Here is a 19,047-nt window from a genome sequence, read left to right as displayed (position 1 = left end):
CAGGTGCAGATAAAAGGTATGAGCGGCTCACGCACTTCCGAAACCAGGAGAGCACCGTCAATAGAGTAATTTCAATATTGCACTGTGCCACAATCTAACACATCAGTTGCAGTGTGTACTGCTGGAATTATAAACCAGCAACATATAAAGAGAGTACTGAATGCTGCAGCTCAGCTGGGGTTAAAAACCAGAGCTCAAAGCCATGCTGATATCAAGACGAGGAGATAGGAACTAGAATCTTCTACCTCACCAGCAAGTGCTGTAACCTCTGAGCTCTTAGATAGGGATGTATTGCCTTCCTCTGGTGCTCTTCCCTCCTCCTCTGTGTCTTTTGTTTAAGGCTCAGCCTTGGAGGTAAGCTGGGCAAACCCCCCATCTTCTTTGTGCAGGTGCTGAGCTGCTTAGCAGCATCAGGCTTCATCAGCGCTAACCCCAGCAGCCGCAGCGCGCGGGATGGTAGCAAACAGCAGGCAGGATTAGGCAGGCGTGGTGGCATCTCGGGGTAGGGGTCAGGCACCCCCAGGCACTCCTGGGTCTGGCGGTGCACTCGAATAATCTGCAGCAGACCAGCTTCTTGCATATTAATTTCACGACATACAAAGAGAATTGCTGTGTGATGAGGATTTTCCCAGGCGTGGGTCACGCCAGGTCTGACAGCAAAGCCTGCAAGTTCACATTCAGCAGGCATTTCCATCTCTTTGAATTTCCAGCAGGTCCAAATTGGAGCTTGTCTGGAAGAGGGCACATACCGTGTGCTGGCTTCATGCGGTTAGAGTACAGGGAACAGGACCTTGCTCTTGACCAAGGTGACAGCGCTTTGTGAACAAAATCACATCTCTCTTTGAACATGCTCATGACTGGGTCTTTGACCATCAACAAACTTAGGACCTGAGTGCTGCCGACTGAGAGGATAAAACTAAAACTCAGCATTGCATCCACATTCCCTCCAGACCACCCCACCTGCTTCTCCGATGAGGCTCATCCAGTGCACACAGGCTCCTTGGGTCCAGCTTCCCACTGCCACCACAGGCTCGAAGCCCTCCAATTCCTCTGCCAGAGCAGACTCAGGTGACCATAAATGAACGATACCCTAAAATGCATCCCCCGCTGTTGGGCACCCGCGTCCTGGGACAGCCCCTCCACCAAGACTGCCTCGGGGACACCACGGGCACAGTTCCCCTGCACCCATCGCTGCTGTTTCACCTTCCTCTGGAGGTGTGTTACAGGATCCAGCACAGCAAGCTCTGAGTGTGCGTGTGCATACAAGTCCTGTGACTGGGTCTGCGTGCGTGGGCATGTGCACATGTGTCTGGGACTCTGCGTGTGCGTACGTACGCGCGATTATATGCAAGGGAGCACACAGCCTCCTTCCTCTGCGGGGAGCAGGACGGTGTCAGCAGCAGAGTAGCAGAGACAGGAATATTCTGAAGATACCTGGCCTCAAAGCTGCAAAGGTGGGGCTCTGAGATCTGCCTCCTAGGGGTTTACCCAGAGATGAGACCATGGGAGACACTGCTAAAGGCTTCAGCTTTTGTCTCACAGCTCACTGTTTGCTGCAGAGCTTCATGCACCAGCTAAGTGAGTTTGGTCTCCATGTGACCTTTGGGAGGGGAGATGGGTCAGGATCTGGGCAGCTGAGGCTGACGGCAGGGTGCAAAAGCGGGACCAATTCCCTCCAGTGCTCCAAACCTCCCCGAGATCTGTGCCATCCCCTGACCTGGCACTGCCCGTGACTCCAGGGCCACCTCTTCAGGGATTGCTGCTCCTGCAAACCGTCACAGCAGCTTTGGTGCTCAGCACCGCTCCAGGTCAGGGTATATGGTGCAGCACCGCCTTTAGCAGTCATGTACCTTATGGATCCAATGCTGGGCAAAGGGCTGGTCCCAGCTCCTGTTAGGCCTCAGCATCTCAGTTCTCCTGCCAGTGGTTGCTGCCCTGTTCCGAAGAACAGCATAGTTTACACCTAGGACTTCAGCTGAAACCTGGACATGAAAGGACATGCAAAAGCAATGATTCAGACATCACCAGGAAGCTCATTTTCCTTCCACTAAGTGCCAATAAAATGCTGCTTCCAGACAGCAGCTAAAGCCTCTTCCTTTCCATCCCAGAACATTGTTGCCTGCTTTGTCAGCAGGACTTGTCTCATGGACATGGGTCATTGCGTAGATGCTAAACTGTGCTTGCAGCGCATTAAAGACTTTATTGATGATTTAACACATCTCTGGAATCAGCATAAACCGTGGGTGACTAACCAGTTAAAGGCAATTAATTGATACATATGAATTAGCTACTATAAGCAGTGATTTACAGGGCTAAGATAATAAACGAATCTTAAAGTTTTACAAGGCATTTAAAAACAATCATAAAAACCTTGCAAACGTCAGACGCTTGCACAAACAAATGGACCAGCCCTGCAGGGGAGTGTGCTGAGGAGGGCCATCTCACGGCAACATATGGATTGGGACTCTGGAGATGAGAGCTCCAGGTCTGGAAGTTGTTCCAAAATTCAACATTTACATCCTTTTTCTCTGTTAAAATACAGCCTGTTTTTAGAGCTGACCTGCAAAAATCAGAGGTTGTACTGCTTCATTTTCTGCATTTTTTTGCTGGCGTTGGCTTTGGCTTGAACTCAAGGCTGGGCACCCCGGTACTTCCGGGGACAGTAGCACTGGGATCAGTGCCATGTGCCCACCCTGTACCCCAGAGTCTAAGGTTCAGGGATGGTGAAAGCAGTGAAGCCCACACAACTCTCTGAAGGATGGGCAATGCCCACTCACCACAGCAATGGTATCCAATACCATCTGCTCCATGCTCTACAGAGCTAGGCCAGCCTTGAACACCCAGGACATCACTGGAAAAATATACCCCACGCTGGGCCGTGCCTGGGCAGTGTGCCAGCCAGGATCCACTGTTGGCACGGGAGTTGGTGTGTGTGTTATCCTGCTGGTGCTGGCACCCCTTCCCCGGTCTCAGAGGACTCAAGCCCCCAGTCCTGCACCGGCGAACAGGGGCACTGGCTCACCCAGGGAGCAAAGCAGGAGGAGCAGAGCAGCCCACACCCACTGTGCTTGTACAGTGCCTTGGGCATGCTCTGTCCTCCTGACACACACCCCAACACCCCCTTCGCTGGCCCTGCTGGTGTCTCCACACGCTGCTCTTGCTCGCACTCCATAGCCCATGGGACCACCTCAGACTTAGCATTGTGCCTGATGGAGGGAAGCAACGCTCCAACATCTCCAAGGTGGGGTTGAGGGGATCTTTCACCATGTGCCCCAACTGATGGAGCCAACGAGAGGCTCCATATCCCTATCTGGTGAGACATGCTGGCAGCATTTCAGCTTCAAGAGCTGCTGCTCCGTTGTCCCACAGGTCCTCGTGGACCACTGCAGCTACATCATGGACCATAATGCTGGTAGCCTGGGCACATGCATGACCCTGGCTCCTTGGGATGTGCATTGGCCAGGTGGCCCCAGGACAGCAATCACAGAGTCTCCTGTGATGTCCAGAGTATGCCTGTCTAACATAACCTGATCAAAGACACGAGCAGGCTCTTTCTATCATCTGTAGCGGTAGTGGCAAGACCAAGCTCTACAATATCTGTATTTCAGCCTGGCTTTGACTCTGGGAGCAGTGCTGGGTTTTGCGTGTGCCTTACACACAGCTCTGGTTTAGCATAATCACAGCCCAAAACATCAGCTTAACATTTTACCAGCACCTTCAGGGTAATAAATGCATCCTCTTTTGCATCCATTCCACCACGTGGGGACACTGGTACCCTGAGAGCACCTTGGCTTGGGTTTGCATCGACAGACCATGAGGTGCACATGCTTGTGAGACCTGGGCACAGGTCTGCTGGGGTCTGGGCTCATGCAGTAATGTTGGGACACTCGTGCTGAATGCTGGAGGAGGAGACTTTGTACCCCAGGCTGGCAGCAGCCGCTGGAGCTTTGAACTCTGGCCAGGACATTGGCACCACTTTGGGGAGGGCAGAGGCCTTCTGTGCCACACAGTGCACAGATGCACGGTGAGGGAAGAAGGACATGAGCCCTGCATTGCACCCACCAGCATGCACACCCCACTGCAGCACCTGCCAACATCTCCAAAATGATCCTGGCATCCTGCACTGCACAGACTGCATGGAACACGACCTGATCCCTGTCTGGTGCTTTGGCTGAGAGACCAGAACTGCGCTTCAGCGGACATCGGTTTCATGTGCTGTGCTCCAGAGTGGTGCTGCACAAGGGACTGCTCCTCGAAGGACCACAGCATGGAGGATGCTTGCACTCTATGACAGAAGATGTTGTTCTTCTGCAACATGCTAGAGGATGCTACACCTCATAGCTCCTGGGAAAAGAGAAGGGATGCCCTGCTAGGGAAGGGCAGAGCTCTCTACCCCTCATACCATGCTCCAGAAGACACTGGTGCTTTGATCTGGCATCCAGAGGTCCTGCTGCCCATGGGGACATTGAGACCACAGAGCAGTGCTGCAGGACACTAGTACACTGCAAATCTCCACAACAACATGGCACTGCGACCCTGTTAGCACCCTGTACGACCCTCCAAAAGGCACTGCCAGGGGTCCATCACTCTGCAGCACCCAGCAGCGTGGCCAGTCCCTGGCCTGCTGTGCTAACCTAAGACTCATCCACTTGCAGAACACGTGCTATGCATGGCAGGATGGGGACAGCACACCTACACGTCAGAGCTGCCCACCAGCATACAGCACCCTGCACCGCGCTCCAGCAAACCTTGGCACAACACACTGCACCACTGCAATCGTCACACAGCCCATGCAACACCTGGGATGATCCCAGCACCCTGCAAGACCCTGAAGACAACCCCAGAGCACTCTGCCATGTCCCAGAGGATTTCTGCATCCTGCACCATGCTCTGCCACGCCCGATCATGGCAGCAGCCCTCTCACAGTGGAAAGCCACAGACACCAGTGGGAGAGGGAGCAGGGGAGGGTCTATGGCAGGGCTGGGTGCTGACTCAGCTGTTCTGGTGCAGCTGTGCCACCGAGCACGGGGTGCAGGGAGGGAGGTGTCGGGCGGGGAGGGAGCGCGCAGGTTTCGGCCCCGGCGCGCACAGAGCCAGGCTGGCAGGGGGCCAGTGCACTGCCAAGACAGGCAGCGCTGTGGGAAGCAGGGAGTGCCTCTGTACCCCCACCCTGGGCGCTGCCAGCCCCAGGGGATGGGCAGAATGGCTGCAGCTCCTCTGCGCGGCACCGGGCACCAGCACTGGCAGGGCCCTGCCTTTGCCTGCCAGAAAAGTTTTGAGGGTGGACCTTCAGAGCCTGGGAAAAGGGGATTTTTTTTTCCAAGGCAGACGTACATTTCTGCTCCGAGCACTCCGCTCTCTTGGGGCCGTGCATCAGGCAGGATGGAAATTTCGCTTGACGGACCTTCACCTAGCCACTTTCCAGGTATTTCATGTCCCACCACTGCCACCCTCCCCAGCTCTCCCCTCTTGTCCCAATAGGGATCAGGTTCCTTCCTCCACACCTTGTTTTTGAGGAGGTGGGTGATAGGGAGGTTAGTTGCCCTCCACTTGCTGCCTCATTGAAGCTGAGGCCTCCCAGCGCCTTGCTCCCCAAAACCTGATGGCACATGTTGAAGCAGGCAAAATAAGTCATCGTCCAACAGGCATCACAAGGGAGGAAGCTACAGGATGCTCCCACATCACTGGGCCTGGGATGGGGACGGCAGGCAGCCCCAGCAAGAAAGGACACAAAATGTCTTGCCAAGGGACAAGAAGCTCTTGAAGATCCACCATCCTGTGCACTCCCTGTCCTTCCCTACTGCTCTGGAAAAAGCCTCACAGCCCAGACACTGTTGAACAACAGCAAGGGACAGCTTGCCCCAGGAAATGGTCATGCAAGCCTGGTGTCTTCTGCTGGCTACCAGTCCAGATCCATGCACCAGGAACACTCGGGATTATGCAGCTGATGTGCCCCCGTGGGCATTGCATGTGGGAGCGTGCTACAGAGATGCCTAGAGCTAAATGAAAGAGATCTGCACCCCTTAAAGGACAGATAAATGGTCTCTCCGCACTGACTCATCTGAAGTCTTTGTTGCATGCTGTCAGAAACACGCAGAGGAGGGAAAAACAGTTGGTCTGGGCCCTTTAGGAAGTGGTGGAAATAGGAATGAAAATGGCCTGGAAGCAGGGTTTGTGACTAATCCATTGACCAAGAGGCTTGGAAGTAGTGTCCCTATCCATGCTGTCCCACAGGGCCAACCCTGACACAGAGAGGAGCAAGGGGGGCTCTGCTACAGCAAAAGCAGGAACTAAAGTGACTAGGATTGCCCCAAACCGCAGCAGGAAAAGCAGGTCATACCACTGAGGTCTGTTACAAAACCTCCCAAGGACTGCAAGTGTGAGATGCTGTGCGGCAAGGGGACATGTTACTCAGGAGGTCCTGGGTGGGTGCTGCATCCTCTTGCACCCCAGGGAGCGGGTGTGCAACTGCGCTTGCTCAGTCGAGCTCTGCTGGGACTGTCCTGTGCCTGTTTCCTCAGGTCTCAGAGCTTCAGGATGGAGACAACACCCACACCCCGTCACCGTTCTCTTTATTTACAGACACAACATCAGCTGGGGGTGTGGAGATGCAAAACGGCACCTCGCGAAGCATCTGCCCACTCAGACAGCGCTGTGCCTGCAGCAAGGTCTTTGCAAGCTCTGTGCAGTGGGAGGGCGGGTGGGCGCATGGTGCAGGCTCCACGACGTGGGAAAGCCAGCTGGTCGACCAAAAGGCAATACACCTCTCCGTGGCTGAGCCTTCTTTGCCTTCTGAGTCATCTATTTCCACCGGCCACCCACCATGGTCTTCCCACGGGCAGCCTTTGACCTGGAAGGGAAGCAGAAAAGCAGATACAAAAAGGTGCTATTGACCATGAAAGGAGGGAGAAGGTGGGTGCCATCAGAGGAGAATCAGAGGCCCTGCAAAGAGGACCGAGCCATCTCTGGTTGATGATCACTGCCCTGTGGGGAAGAAGATCTTCAGTGGCCCCAGGTAAAAGCTTGGAACCTGAGTCAGTCTGGTTTGGGACTCTATGGGAACAAGCTCATGCATTTTGCCAGGTGTTTCTAAGGAACTCCAATTCCCTTCCCATGTTCCCCCCTCCCAAGGATCCTTCAGAGAAGAATTGATGAGTTGGATCTCCAGCTGTGGAGCGATAAAGACAGCTGCAGGATCCTTCTCCCAGGAACCAGCAGCTGTGAAGCTGTTAGCCAGGACCCATCATATTGCTCTCCATAACCAGCATCAGGGGAACAGACACTGCTCTGGCCATGGGTCAGCAGAAAGGAGGAGGAGGAGGAGGAGACTCGCATGGACAGTGAAGGGCATTTCTGGTGCGTATCCTGAGAGTCACCAGCCCAGCTTTGGCTGTCAGTCCTTGGCATTGCCTCCTCCCTCAGCCCTGCTGCTAGCCTGTTCTCGCCCCAGTGTCCATGCAGCACACATGCAGTGGGAGACACACGGCACTCGGGAAACACCTGTACTCACCCTTTGCTGCAGTAACAGGCCATGTTGGGGCAGAAGAGAAGAGAGATTTGATGTAAGTGGGGGGGATGCTGCTGACTGTCACAGGGGGCAGGCTGAGCACCTCTCATGGGAGATGGCAGGGCAGGACAGGGATGCAAGAGCAGCATGGTGCTCCCAAGGGTGGGGATTAGATACCCACCTCCACCCTCCTACAAATGGCCCCCCCCCGTCCTGTGCAGGGAACGTGGGCACAGGGACAAGCTCCCCTGTCCTTGTGGGGCTGCCCAGCTCCCACATCTCCTGGGATTTCCCCTCCTACACAACCTGGAATCTCCAGCATCTTCCCTGAGATGCTGGTCAGAGCCACTGCAGGGATGGGCATGGCTGGAGGCTGGCAGGACCCTGCAGGACACAAAGCTCCATGTGCAGAGGTGGGGTCTCCCCAGGGTCCATCCCCAGGCAGGGTCTCTGGAGCAGGGGGAAGCTGGTGAAGGTGGGAGGCAATGGGGGTCTGCCAATGGGAGCAGAGCAGCATGGACTGAGGTCCCTAGGCCAGACCTGCCGGGCCATGAACACCGGGTACCGGTGGGACCAGGGGCAGGAGGGGGAAGGATAGGAGGTGGCTCTGCGAGGGTGCAAGAGAGTCAGGAGATAGACAGAGAGGGAACTGGGGTCAGGGGAGCAGGGAGCTGGAAGGGCAGGAGGCATCAAGGAAGGATGCTCAGCCTGGCCAGGGACTTACACTTTCTGGTGGTCACTAACACGGTTTCGGAGGACGTTGATCTGCAAGAGAAACACAGGCGGATGGTGAGGTCTGGCAGAATGGCCCATGCCCGGCCGGGGATGAGTGTTGGGGGCTGGGGTGAAGGTGCATCACTGCTCTCTCTTCCTCAGTAGTTATGGTGTGGGGTTTAGCACAGGGCTGTGATGTGCAGCACAGCAAGAAGCCTGTTGTGGTGCAAAGCACACATCCCCAGGAGCTGGGAGGTCACAGGGCCACCACACAGACCCTTTCAGCAGCTGCCACATCCTCCAGCATTTCATGGCTGTGTGCTCAACCTTGCCAGAGTGGCCAACAACCACTGGGAAGTGTTGGTTTGATCCTGGCTCATCTCCAAAAGGGAGGCAGATGTGGCTTTGCTTTCTGTGGAGCAGAGCCTCTTGGGTGTTTGTCACCCCATGCACAAGGCAAGCACAGTCCTTTTCTGATGCAGCCAGCTTTCCTGCGACAGCACCATCAGTCAGACAACCCACCTTGTCTCCCAAATGGGGAGCAGAAGGAGCAGCCAGGCATACGGAGGGCGAGCAAGCTCATGGAGGACCTTGTGGCTCACCTCATATTTCTGCCGCTTGAACTTTTCCTGCAAGTCAAATTTCTCAGCCTCCAGATCGCGGATGGTTTGCCATAACTCCTTGGCCTTGTCCCTGTGGGAAGAACCAGCTGGTGCCAGTGCAGAAAAGGGATGTGGCTCACAGGGAGCTCACTGCAGGGGACAGGGCAGTGATGCCACCATCTCGCCTGCTCCCCCAGCACGGGTCTCTGCAGGCTCCATGCCCAGCCGGACAAGTGTTGGCCAGTCCCACATGGGGACAGAAGACATGGGTGGGAAGTTGGGACACATGGGGACACGTATGTCCCACGCATGTGAACGTGGCTCCCTCTGATGGCCGGTGCTGTCAGCAGCAGCCTGGCAGTGGTGGCCCGGCAGAGCCACGGAGCTCATGTTCCCGGTGGGGTGCCACAGCCCATCCCTCAGCTGTGCCATCGCCCTCTTGTCTGGGCTGAAAGCCCCAGGCAGCCTGCCCTGGCCCAGGATTCTGCCCAGGAGGTGGGACCCAAAGGAGAGCCCCTGTCCTGGACATCCCTCCTGCAGCCCATGCTCACCTCAGCTTGTCTTCGTTGAGATGGTCAATGTTCAGGGGCTTCCGTCGTTCACTGAGGATCTTCTTCTTCTTTTCCCGCTCTGTTTGCTTCTTCCCACCCTTTTTCTCTGACTGAGGAAACCATCAGTCCATCAGAGAGAAGGAAATCTGCCCAGCTTTTGCCCTACCCCTACCCCCAGCTCTGCCCCAACACCCTCTGCTTTTGGGACTCCAGAAGTACATGAGTTCCTCAAGAAAATTTTGGCAATAGTGGACAAGACACCCTCCACGCCCCCATCCCAGTCCCTGATGCAAGGATGAACCCCCCCGGACAGCATGTGCAAAGTGGAGCTCTCAGCTCACTTTGGCCCTCTGACCACTTCTGTGACCCAGCTGTGGTGGCCTGTCTTCTTCTGCTTATAGAAGCCACAGTCTACGATCACCGAGAATGTGTACGGTGCTGTGGGACCAGCCCACGTTGAGCCCTTCCCAGGAGCACCAGCAGTTTCATTGCAATCGCCTGGGGTGGGATCACACCTTCTGCATGTAGCCTCCAAAATGTAGCATGTTGGAGAAAGCTTTCTTCTTCCGTGCTTCTTCCTCCGCTTTCTTCCGGGCCTCCTCTTCTTCTTTGCGAGCTCTTTCTTCCTGCCAGGGTCAGAAGGGGGTCAGGAGCGGGTGGACAGAGACCTCACGGACCAGCTTGCATGCAACACACAGCTCGTGCTCATACGTGCTCCATGGCCTGGCTACTGCTACCCAAGACCAGCCCAAGCCCCCCAGCCCCGGAGGGACACTCACGGCCATGCGGGCTTGACGCTCCTTCTCCCTCTCGCTGCGAATCCGCTGCTGCTCTGCCCTCTCTGCTCGCCGCTGTTCCTGCAGGAGGAGAGGATGTGTGCTTGGATGCCCCAGGGAATCTTCATCCTCTCTGTCCCTAGGGACACATCCCTGACCTCAAAAGCCCTGAGAGCCCCAAGGGCAGATCTGCTGCTTCCATGTCTCCCAGGAGAGCACATGGACCAGATCCCACAGGGGAAAGTGCATCTCTGTTAGGCACCGCAGCATCCCAGCAGCCAGACTAAGGCCTTCCCAGGCACCGGGGTACAAAATCTGGCTCAAATCTCAGGCTCTGTCTTGCGGGGACATTGGATGTCTTGGGTCTTGCAGTCAGGACTGTGGGGAAAGGATCGTGGCTGTTTGCCCACAGGGGAGAGGGTGGCAGTAGCGATGGAGGGGGAGGGCTGCAGACATACAATCCTGTCCTTGAGGGAGATGAGCTCCTCTTCCTCCTTCTTCCTGCTCTCAAAGTGGGCTTCGATGAGGGCCTGCAGTTCATTCAGGTCCTTCTCCATGCGCTTGCGGTGGATGTCCTGCACCAGATAGAAACAGCGGTGATGGCTACATTCACACGAGTGAAGCCCTCCAGGAGCTGCGGAGCCATTGGGCACAGTGTGGAGGAGCGATGCAAGAGAAGCACCTCACAAGGGTTGACTTTGGGTACACTACTCACATCAAAATCCAGTCTCTCGCCATCTGGGATTTTGGGAGGCACCAGGTTTGGCATGAAGACCCTGCAATTGAAGGTGAAAAGGAGGATGGTGAGACTGCAGAAGATACTTGGGACAGGACAGTGCCTTTCATCCATGCACTGATCTACCCAGCCCTCCTCTCTGAGTCTTGCAGTCCCCAGGGATTCAGAAGGAGCACATTTTGAGGACAGGGAAGTGCAATGCTGCTTGCTGGAGGTTGCCAGCTGGAGAGCCTCAGAGGAAGACCGCTGGCATTCCCGGGAAGCTCTCCAAGGTGCCCACATGGCTGGAATAACTATGCAAGCTGCAGGCAACTTGGCCATGACCCTTTGCCAGGCACCCTGGGGCTGGCAGCCACCCCACTGCTCACCCAAAAGAGCACAGAGGAACTGTGTGCTCTGGTGTGATCTGGCACAGAGAGCTGGAAACCATCCCCTCATCCTCTGTGGGCTTGATGGAGGGCGGGAGATGCTCAGTAGGGCCACATAAAGACACAAAGTGATGAAGAGATTGCAGCTGAGGGCAGATCTACCTCCCAGACCGCAGCGTCCCAGGGGTCCATCAGGACCCGCAGGTTCTTGGCAATGGTTCACAGCCCCAGTCCTTCAAGCAGGTGCTCCTGTCCCGGGGATGCTGGCAGTCATGCAAATGCCTGCCTCATGCCAGCCGTGGCTAGGAGCATACTGGAGAAGCAAGACCCTGGCTGTGCCATGGACCATGTACCCTGGGCTGGGATGCACACAGATTTTTTTTTCCAGCTGCAGGATCACAGGGCAGCTGGGCCTCCAGGAGCACACAAAATGCTTCAAGACCTCATTCTCAGGATCCTCTTCATATTCTATGTTTATCTGCCTGTTTCTCTCCCTTTCTCTCACCATGTCCCAGTCCCCACCCTGCTTTCATGCTTTTGAGGCCGCACTGTCCCATGCCCTTTATGGATCATAGTGCTAAGCCCATGGCACGGAGCCTCTGCCCTGGCACAGCTCCTAGTTCAGACCTTGCACCAGAGAAAATGCACTGACACTTACTTGGGCTTTGGCTTCGATTCACCTGTGGGTCCCCGGGAGCAGGAGAGAAAGACAGCGTTAGTGTCACAGAGGTGTTTGCTTTCACACCTTGACCCAAAACCCACAACAATGCGCCAAGCTACCCCTCTCTCCCAGCAGCACAGGCTGCACTGTGGATCATCCTCCAGCAAAGAGGCATGCAGCGAGGTGCCCATCTGTATGCCAAAACCAGAGACACACGTTGATGGTCCTGGCTGAGCAGAAAGGCATTTGGTACCTCCTTGTACAGGCAAAGGGACAGTCCCTCCCACCCAGAGAGGAACGAGGATGGATTACTTCACCTTCCCCCGGCTCCTGCTCTCGGTCGCCCTCTCCACCTGTGGAAAACACAATGCTTTGGCTCCCGGAGGTCAGCCCTGCTGCGTACAGTGCCCGCGGACACAGCGGTGTGGTTCAGCCAGGCTGTCCCCCTCTGCCCCGTGCTTATCCCCACTGCAAAACCCAGCTCCATCCGTCCAGGATGAACGAGGAGAGAGCAGGTCCCTCACAGACATCCCTCACCCACAGACAGACCAGGAGAGCCCCAAGTCCTCTCCAGGAGGAACTCAGATAAGCTTTGCAAGAGCTCAGGCTGGGAAAGCAGTAGTACTACCCTCTCCTTCTGTATTTTGGGTGAATTTCTTACCTAGGCAACACAAAGCCATCCCTCCTGCAGGCTCCTGCAGGCCTCTTGCTGCCCCAGCCCTGGCAGAGGACGAGGCCAGGGCAGCTCTGCCCCATTTACGACAGATTCTCCCTCTTCAGCAGCAAATTAATTCAACACCGAAAACCTCAGTGGGGCCAGTGTCTTGGGGGACTGGGATCAGGACTGAAATGGTTAAAACTGCCCCTCTTCCATCCCTGTTTTACCTTCTCCTGTTGCTTTTGTTTCATCTTCTTGTTCTGTTTCAAAAGCAATGGGCAAAATATGAGCATCCATGGGTGAGGGCATCCACATTCCCCCCAGCACAGTGGGGTCCCGGCACCCTAACTCGGGGAGCACAGCTGGGATCTGAGCCTGCCCCACCAGGCGTCACAGCACGGGGACAAACATCAGGCAACCCAGTTTGCTCCAAAGAGGTCTCATGAAGTCCAGTGCTCTTTGGATGGCAAGACACACCAGAGCATGACCCCAGCTCTGGAAATCCCCCCTGTAGAGCTACAGAAATCTCTTGGAACAGGCTTAACTGATTTTTGGCATTATTTCAGAGTGCTGGACACAAACTCTTTGATGAGCAACCAGCAGAAAACACCACTATCCTCGTTCTTGCAGTGCCAAGGCACTAGGTATATTAGGAAAGGGCAGCTCAGTTTTGACACCTCCTTCCTGGAAACCATCGATATGGGGGAGAGCTGCCCCTCTGTGCTGCTGGCCTGCTGTCACAGGCCATGCTGGGACATCCCAGACCCTGCTCGGCACCCCACCGAAGTGGGGCATGGCTCCAGCCAAGCCATGGGAGTTCACTGGCAACACCGCCACGCACCTTCTGCCTTGGTTTCTTCGGTCTCTTCCTCCACCTCCTCTACCTGTTCTTCCTGACCTGTGGAATAATGGGCAGCGTGAGTCTGACAGCCGCCGCTCCCGCAGGCTCCCTACGGACCCCAGTATCAGGACAACTGCGGCACAGAGCTGGCCGAGAGAGAGACCCGGGGGAGACGTAACCGCAGGAGAAAGAAGAAGCGGCTCAGAAAGCAAAGGGCTTCGCTCTAACCTTTACCCAAGGGCTGGTCTCTGTGCTTGGTCAGGGGAAAAAAAGTAAAATTAAAGGATTTATAGCCACCTCCTGGTTTGTCCTTCATTCCCTCTCCTGCTACCCATACTCTTAGACCCGGATTGGGGGGGGTGATTTCTATTGCTCTCCTCCAGCTAGCAAAGAACAAGAGTGGCTGGCCTTAGAGAACATGCCTTCGGCACCTTCACAATCTTATTTATGGCACTGTTGGAGCATTTTTCCACTGGAGGGAGCAGTAGCCCCACAAGAGTCCTCCATTGGAGTCAGAGCGACACTGGAGCCCACAGGTCCTGAGAAGACTTGTGGTCCCACAGCAAGAGAGAAGGAAAGCAAAAGAAGATAGCAAACCATGGGTGCATTTGGTTGATAGATGTAAGAGAGAAGCCACAGACACCAGAAGTAGATAGCACAGCACAGCAGGAAGGGGGGAGTGCAAGAAGCAAGGAGAGAGAAGTGAAAGAATGAAAGAAAACAATTTCCCAACCAGGGAGAGGCAAAAGACACACCGACCCACGACATATTCACAGCAGCAGTAGACAGATGAAATAAAGAAAGGTGCAATAACTACCGTCTTCTTCCTCTATCCATTCTTCCTCTTCTGAGCCAGGGAGGAGGGAAAGGAATAAGTGCAGAGGTTAGTCGGACGCCATAAAGCTGTGGAGTGTAGCTATGGATTGCATGAGATGAGGACTCTAGCAGTGCAGTGGTTTCCCCCTTGTGCCTCTCTTTGCTTTTAACGTTCAGGATGTTTTGCCATGCAGCAGCCCGGGCTGCCTGGCAGTGCCCTGAAGCGGCAAGAGGCTCAGGAAAATCCAGCCCCAAATGCACAGCCCGGATGTGTCCCAGAGCGGCTGCGTGCGCTGTGGGGTTTGCTTCTTCATCGGACTGAGGCAGCTGGAGGTTTGTGCTTGAGCATCGTTAATATACATTCTGCTGAGGCTCCAGCTCCCGTTGCGTTATTGTGCTCACATCTCCGCCAACGCCCGAGTCCAGCATTTCCACCCCTGTTTTGAGTCAAGGGCTCACTCTGACAAAAGAGATCCCGAGAAAATTCAAACTAGTTTTGATCCTACTGATGTTTCAGATGGAGAAATCTGGAACATGGTCTCATCTGCCTTTCCTGGTCATAATTTGCCCATTGCAGTCAAGGAGCTTACTGTCACAACCCACCCAAGCAAAACACTGAACCAACAGCACTTGTCTTTTGGTCCTTGCAACCGCTGGTGAAACACCTACCTTCTTCGACGTATTCCTCTTCACAGAGCACACGTGCGCACGGGAGACAGGGAAGGGAAAAAGACACAGGTTATTGAAGTTGCTCTGATCATTTCTTAGCTTCAGCCTCAAGGCAGCTGCAGATGCTCCATGTTCCCTTACCTTCCTGCTCCCTGCAAAGCACAACAGAAATTTGCAGAATTACAGTGAGCTGCTGCAATGGGGCACAAGCGTCCATCAGTGAGGCCAAAGGGGAATTTGAAATTTCCTCCAGGCTGGCTCCCCTTTTTCATAGCAATGGGGAATGACTGCTGGGCAGGCTGCTGTGTGGCATGCTGTAAGGTGGCAGTGGGGACAGGACAGGATCCAGATCACCCTGCACGCTGTGGGTAGCAGGAGCTGAAGTGCTTGACTGATGCTTCAACAGTGGTCAGAGCACAGCACCGTTTTGCAGCTTGAGAAGATCGAGTGACCGTGGCCTGTAATCCTAGAAATGGGCATCTCACGTCCCACCTTTGCCCCGAAGTCCTTTCCTGAACTTCGGGGAGATGCACCGTCTGTCCTCGGGTGTGCCCAGGGGACGCTGGGCACAGGGGTCAGGCTGACTGCCGAGGCGTGCCAGTCTGCCGTGGCATTTAAACATAAGAGAAGGATTCAGATCTACATTTTCTGCTGGTGGATGAGAAGAAGGAGCTGTGTTTGGACTGATCCCTACAACCACGTGGCTTGGATATTGAGCCCCTTTCCTCCAGGGTGCACCTCATGTCCCAGCAATCCTCACCAGCAAAAACTGCCCTCAAATTTGGGCCTTGGGGAGTGATTCTGGGGATGTGGCAGTAGGACCCCATCAGCAACAGATGAATGACAGCAGCTTTTCCCAGCTCTATCTCACTGATTTAGACTGCAGCATTTTCAATGCAGGGACTGTCCCTTGCCATGTGTGTGCTCATACAGCTCCTAACACAAAACTCCCCACTGCTGGGGGTCTCGGCACTATCACAGCAGTGATGTGGATGGGCACGGGGTGGGGGAATCCCAAGGCCCTTTCAAGCTGGGTGCTGGGGTAATGACGAGAGCCCGTGTCCCCCCCAAATGGCACCTCTAAGCAATGCTGCAACCCTGTGGGAAAGTGGGAATAAGAAGAAAGAAAGGGTGTTTAAAAACACACCACTTACTGCTCATATTCTTCGATGACCTCTTCAGAGTCCGACATGCCTGGTTATCTAGTAGATTTCAAGGAAGATTGGAAAAAGCGAGGGTTAGGAGCCAAGAAAAGGACAAGCACAGCCTGTCCTCCAGAGCCCGAGACACAGGCACAGAGATGCTGCGTCTCTCCAAAGCGCTTGGAGCTTCGAGCTGTCCCCAGCCGGGCTGTGACAACGTTATCTCAGCAGAGATAAGGCTCCCCGCTCCCCTCCTGTCCCAGGATCACAGCTCACCCCAAATAGGAGGCAGGAGATTAGACACAGCCTCACGCAACACTGATAACTTCTGTCAGGAGCCATGTCCAAGACATGCAGCTCCCCTCGCCGCAGCCATCTCAGGGTGCTGTGTTTGCTCAGGGCACAGGAAAATAACCCAATTACAACATTCAGCTTGTTTTGCTTCCTGACTATTCTTAGCTCGGTTAGGATATAGAAACTTGCAGGGACGTCCCGTTATCTCAAATTTACAGCCCTGCAAAAGCCACAGCACTAGATCTTGGTGAGACCTTCCAGCCCAGCCCTCCAAATGCAGAGCATGCTCTGGAAGGGACAATCTGGGCTCAGCAGGAGCATTTCTCTCCTGGTCCTGGCCCTGAGACTGAGGTTAGCTAAAAGGAATAATTCACAGCCTGGTTTAGCAATAGGGCTAATAACTCTGCAGAAATGGCCATGCTCATCTTCCCAGCACACCCGTCTCCCTCCCAGCTGTGGTCAGAAGGACTTTACTCATCATTCCACCTCATCTGTCTTCCACCCAGTGCTCCACCGCAAGGTCTGCACAGACCAGCCCCATGATCACCCCCAGCCCTGGGCACCCCGGAGCAGCCCTGAGCGGCAGCCCCAGCCCCTGCACAGCCTGTCCACCGCTCGCGTTCATGCCAGACCTCAGCAAAGCTGAGATGCAGCAGGACAAGGCAAGGCAGCTCTAGAAATAATTTCCATGTGCTAAACCACCTGTTCCCAGAGCAGGGCCACTTCACTTCTCCTCCTGCCTGGCGTCTGGGAACAACTGGTCCTGGCTACATCTGTTGAGCATTTATTACCCGGGATGGGTAGGACAGGCTTCAGGATCGCTTATTCAAGATGCTGAATCCCGGACTGGAATCCACAAGCACGGGAAAGATGCGTTACAGGAGGGGCGTCTCTGCATACCTGTGGTTCCCGGGGGGTTGTCAAATCTCACTTCCGAGCAATGACTCAGAAGGTGTTTTTTGGAGGCAAATGAAGTCAGAACTCAGCCCTGTCTGCCTCGGGTTCACTGCCTGCTTCTGCCGTCATCGTTCCCTTCCCTCTGATGCATCTGGGGCTTGGCCCTAAGCATCCTGCTCCAGCACCATCCTCTCAATCTCTGCTCCTCCTCGAACATCAATTCCTGGCCCTACTTTTCCCGCAGGCTTGGCATGGTCCTGCTACCCCCAGAGTTTGGCTAAGTCATTTATGTGGCCTCTGAGCACCCAAGACTTCATGTAGTCCTCTCATGACACAAGAGCAGAGACTGCCTCCTGGCCACGACAGCACAAACATGCATTTGTGAAAGCTTATTTCTACATTTCCTTTCACCTCCTCTCTCATACATCACTAGATCCCACAGAGCATTTGCTGAGGAACAGCAATAAAAGCAAGACCGTTAGAGGGGTACACAAGAAAAACTGACATTACATCCAAAAGTGGCTAGATATTTATCCATCTAAATATTTATCCAACCTCTGCACAGAAACAGATAAACCTTTCCATTAAAGCTTTGAGATCTTGTTTTGAAAGAATTAGGAGAACCCAGCAGATGTATTACAGAGTTAAAGAGGAAGCATTGCACATATTATTGACTGAAAAAATCTCCCATCATTTGCTGTGGATTAAATACTCCAGATATCCCTCCTGCTCCTTAAAACCTCCCTTTCCGTTAGCTCAAGGCTGGCTGGTCACGCCTCTGGGGCTGAGTTAATCCTCCATGGTTCACAGTCCCTGCTTTCCTCCAGGCTACCCAGACATGGAGCTCTCTTTTTCCAGCATTTGCTCCAGTGTGGGTCATGTTGCTGCTCCCCTCCCGCTTGGCAAGGTCAGACCATGCACGGGAGCATCCCACTCCATGGCTGCCGGCGAGCCAGGGCCAGGCCAGCCTGACTTCTCCACAGGCACTGAATCCCTCCTGTTCCCTCCAGGGACACAGGGAATAGGGCTCCATGAGATTCCCCCGGCACCAGGGCATCCAAAATCCTCTCAGATTCCTTGGCACGCATCAGGGTGGTTCAAAAGGCGTTGGGCAAGTTGCAAACACAACCCCCTGGAAAGGGCCCTGATGCTTTACCTGTGGGAATGTCTTCACAGCAAAAATCCCAGTGCAAGCAGCTGGGGAGGACCACTAACCCTGACCAAACCCCTTCTGAGTCTTTAACAACTGCCCTTCCACTGAGCATCCTACGCCACGAGCGGGCACCCCACCGCCCCAGCCTTACCTCTGCCGTGGGGCACCGTTGAGGTCCCAGAGAGCTAAGGGGAAGCCGGCGGGTGTCTGGGAAATGCTCTTTGGGGGCAGGAGGCTTTAAGGGGGCTCCAGCACCCACCCCGGGGCGGGCAGCGCCAGGAGGAATGTGCCCGGCGCCCAGCGAGGAATGCAACACTTGTGAGCTGCTATTTCGGCAGCCACTGCCCCGGCCCCCTCCGCCGCTCCCCCTTCCCCCCCAGGAGCCCATATAAGCCCAAGCTATTGTGTGGCCTCAGAGATTTGCTATTTTAAACCCTCCGGACTGAGATACGCGAGTACCCGAGGGGCTGACACAAGCCAGCCAGCTGTCACTTTCTAGGGCCGGGGACACTGATAAGGCAACGCTGCCACAAGCAGAGGACCGGACCCTCCATCGCAGCCCCTGGCCCGGGCTCACTCAGACACCGTACTGGGTCCAAGATGCTCTAATGAGAAGGGAAGAGTCTCATGCTGCTTTTACCCCTGCAGAGCACATTTGTCTT

At 54.9% G+C, this 19,047-nt stretch overlaps 1 protein-coding gene across 5 annotated transcripts; it reads right to left on the bottom strand.

Moving 5' to 3' along the window:
- Positions 1-6,555: 6,555 nt before the first annotated feature.
- Positions 6,556-18,673, bottom strand: TNNT2 (troponin T2, cardiac type). Of its 5 annotated transcripts, XM_059831237.1 has the most exons (18): positions 18,537-18,673; positions 16,054-16,101; positions 15,041-15,051; positions 14,900-14,917; positions 14,232-14,261; positions 13,415-13,471; positions 12,801-12,833; positions 12,233-12,268; positions 11,913-11,934; positions 10,866-10,926; positions 10,609-10,725; positions 10,154-10,231; positions 9,890-10,000; positions 9,375-9,484; positions 8,824-8,914; positions 8,232-8,272; positions 7,511-7,516; positions 6,556-6,850 (listed from the first exon to the last, which is right to left on the bottom strand). In XM_059831237.1, the coding sequence occupies exons 2-18, from the start codon at positions 16,089-16,091 to the stop codon at positions 6,802-6,804; spliced, it is 909 nt and encodes a 302-aa protein (XP_059687220.1). In that variant the 5' UTR covers positions 16,092-16,101; positions 18,537-18,673; the 3' UTR covers positions 6,556-6,801. The 5 variants fall into 5 exon arrangements, with proteins under 5 accessions (XP_059687220.1, XP_059687223.1, XP_059687224.1 ...); XM_059831240.1 differs by lacking the exons at positions 6,556-6,850; positions 7,511-7,516; positions 8,232-8,272; ... (2 more) ...; positions 16,054-16,101; positions 18,537-18,673 and having other exon boundaries at positions 8,716-8,914; positions 14,900-14,969; XM_059831241.1 differs by lacking the exons at positions 6,556-6,850; positions 7,511-7,516; positions 8,232-8,272; ... (3 more) ...; positions 16,054-16,101; positions 18,537-18,673 and having other exon boundaries at positions 8,716-8,914; positions 14,900-14,969.
- Positions 18,674-19,047: the final 374 nt, after the last annotated feature.

Source organism: Gavia stellata, chromosome 30, assembly GCF_030936135.1.
Source record: "Gavia stellata isolate bGavSte3 chromosome 30, bGavSte3.hap2, whole genome shotgun sequence".
Classification (NCBI taxonomy): Eukaryota; Metazoa; Chordata; class Aves; order Gaviiformes; family Gaviidae; genus Gavia; species Gavia stellata.
This window is presented reverse-complemented; position numbering and strand designations above follow the sequence as displayed.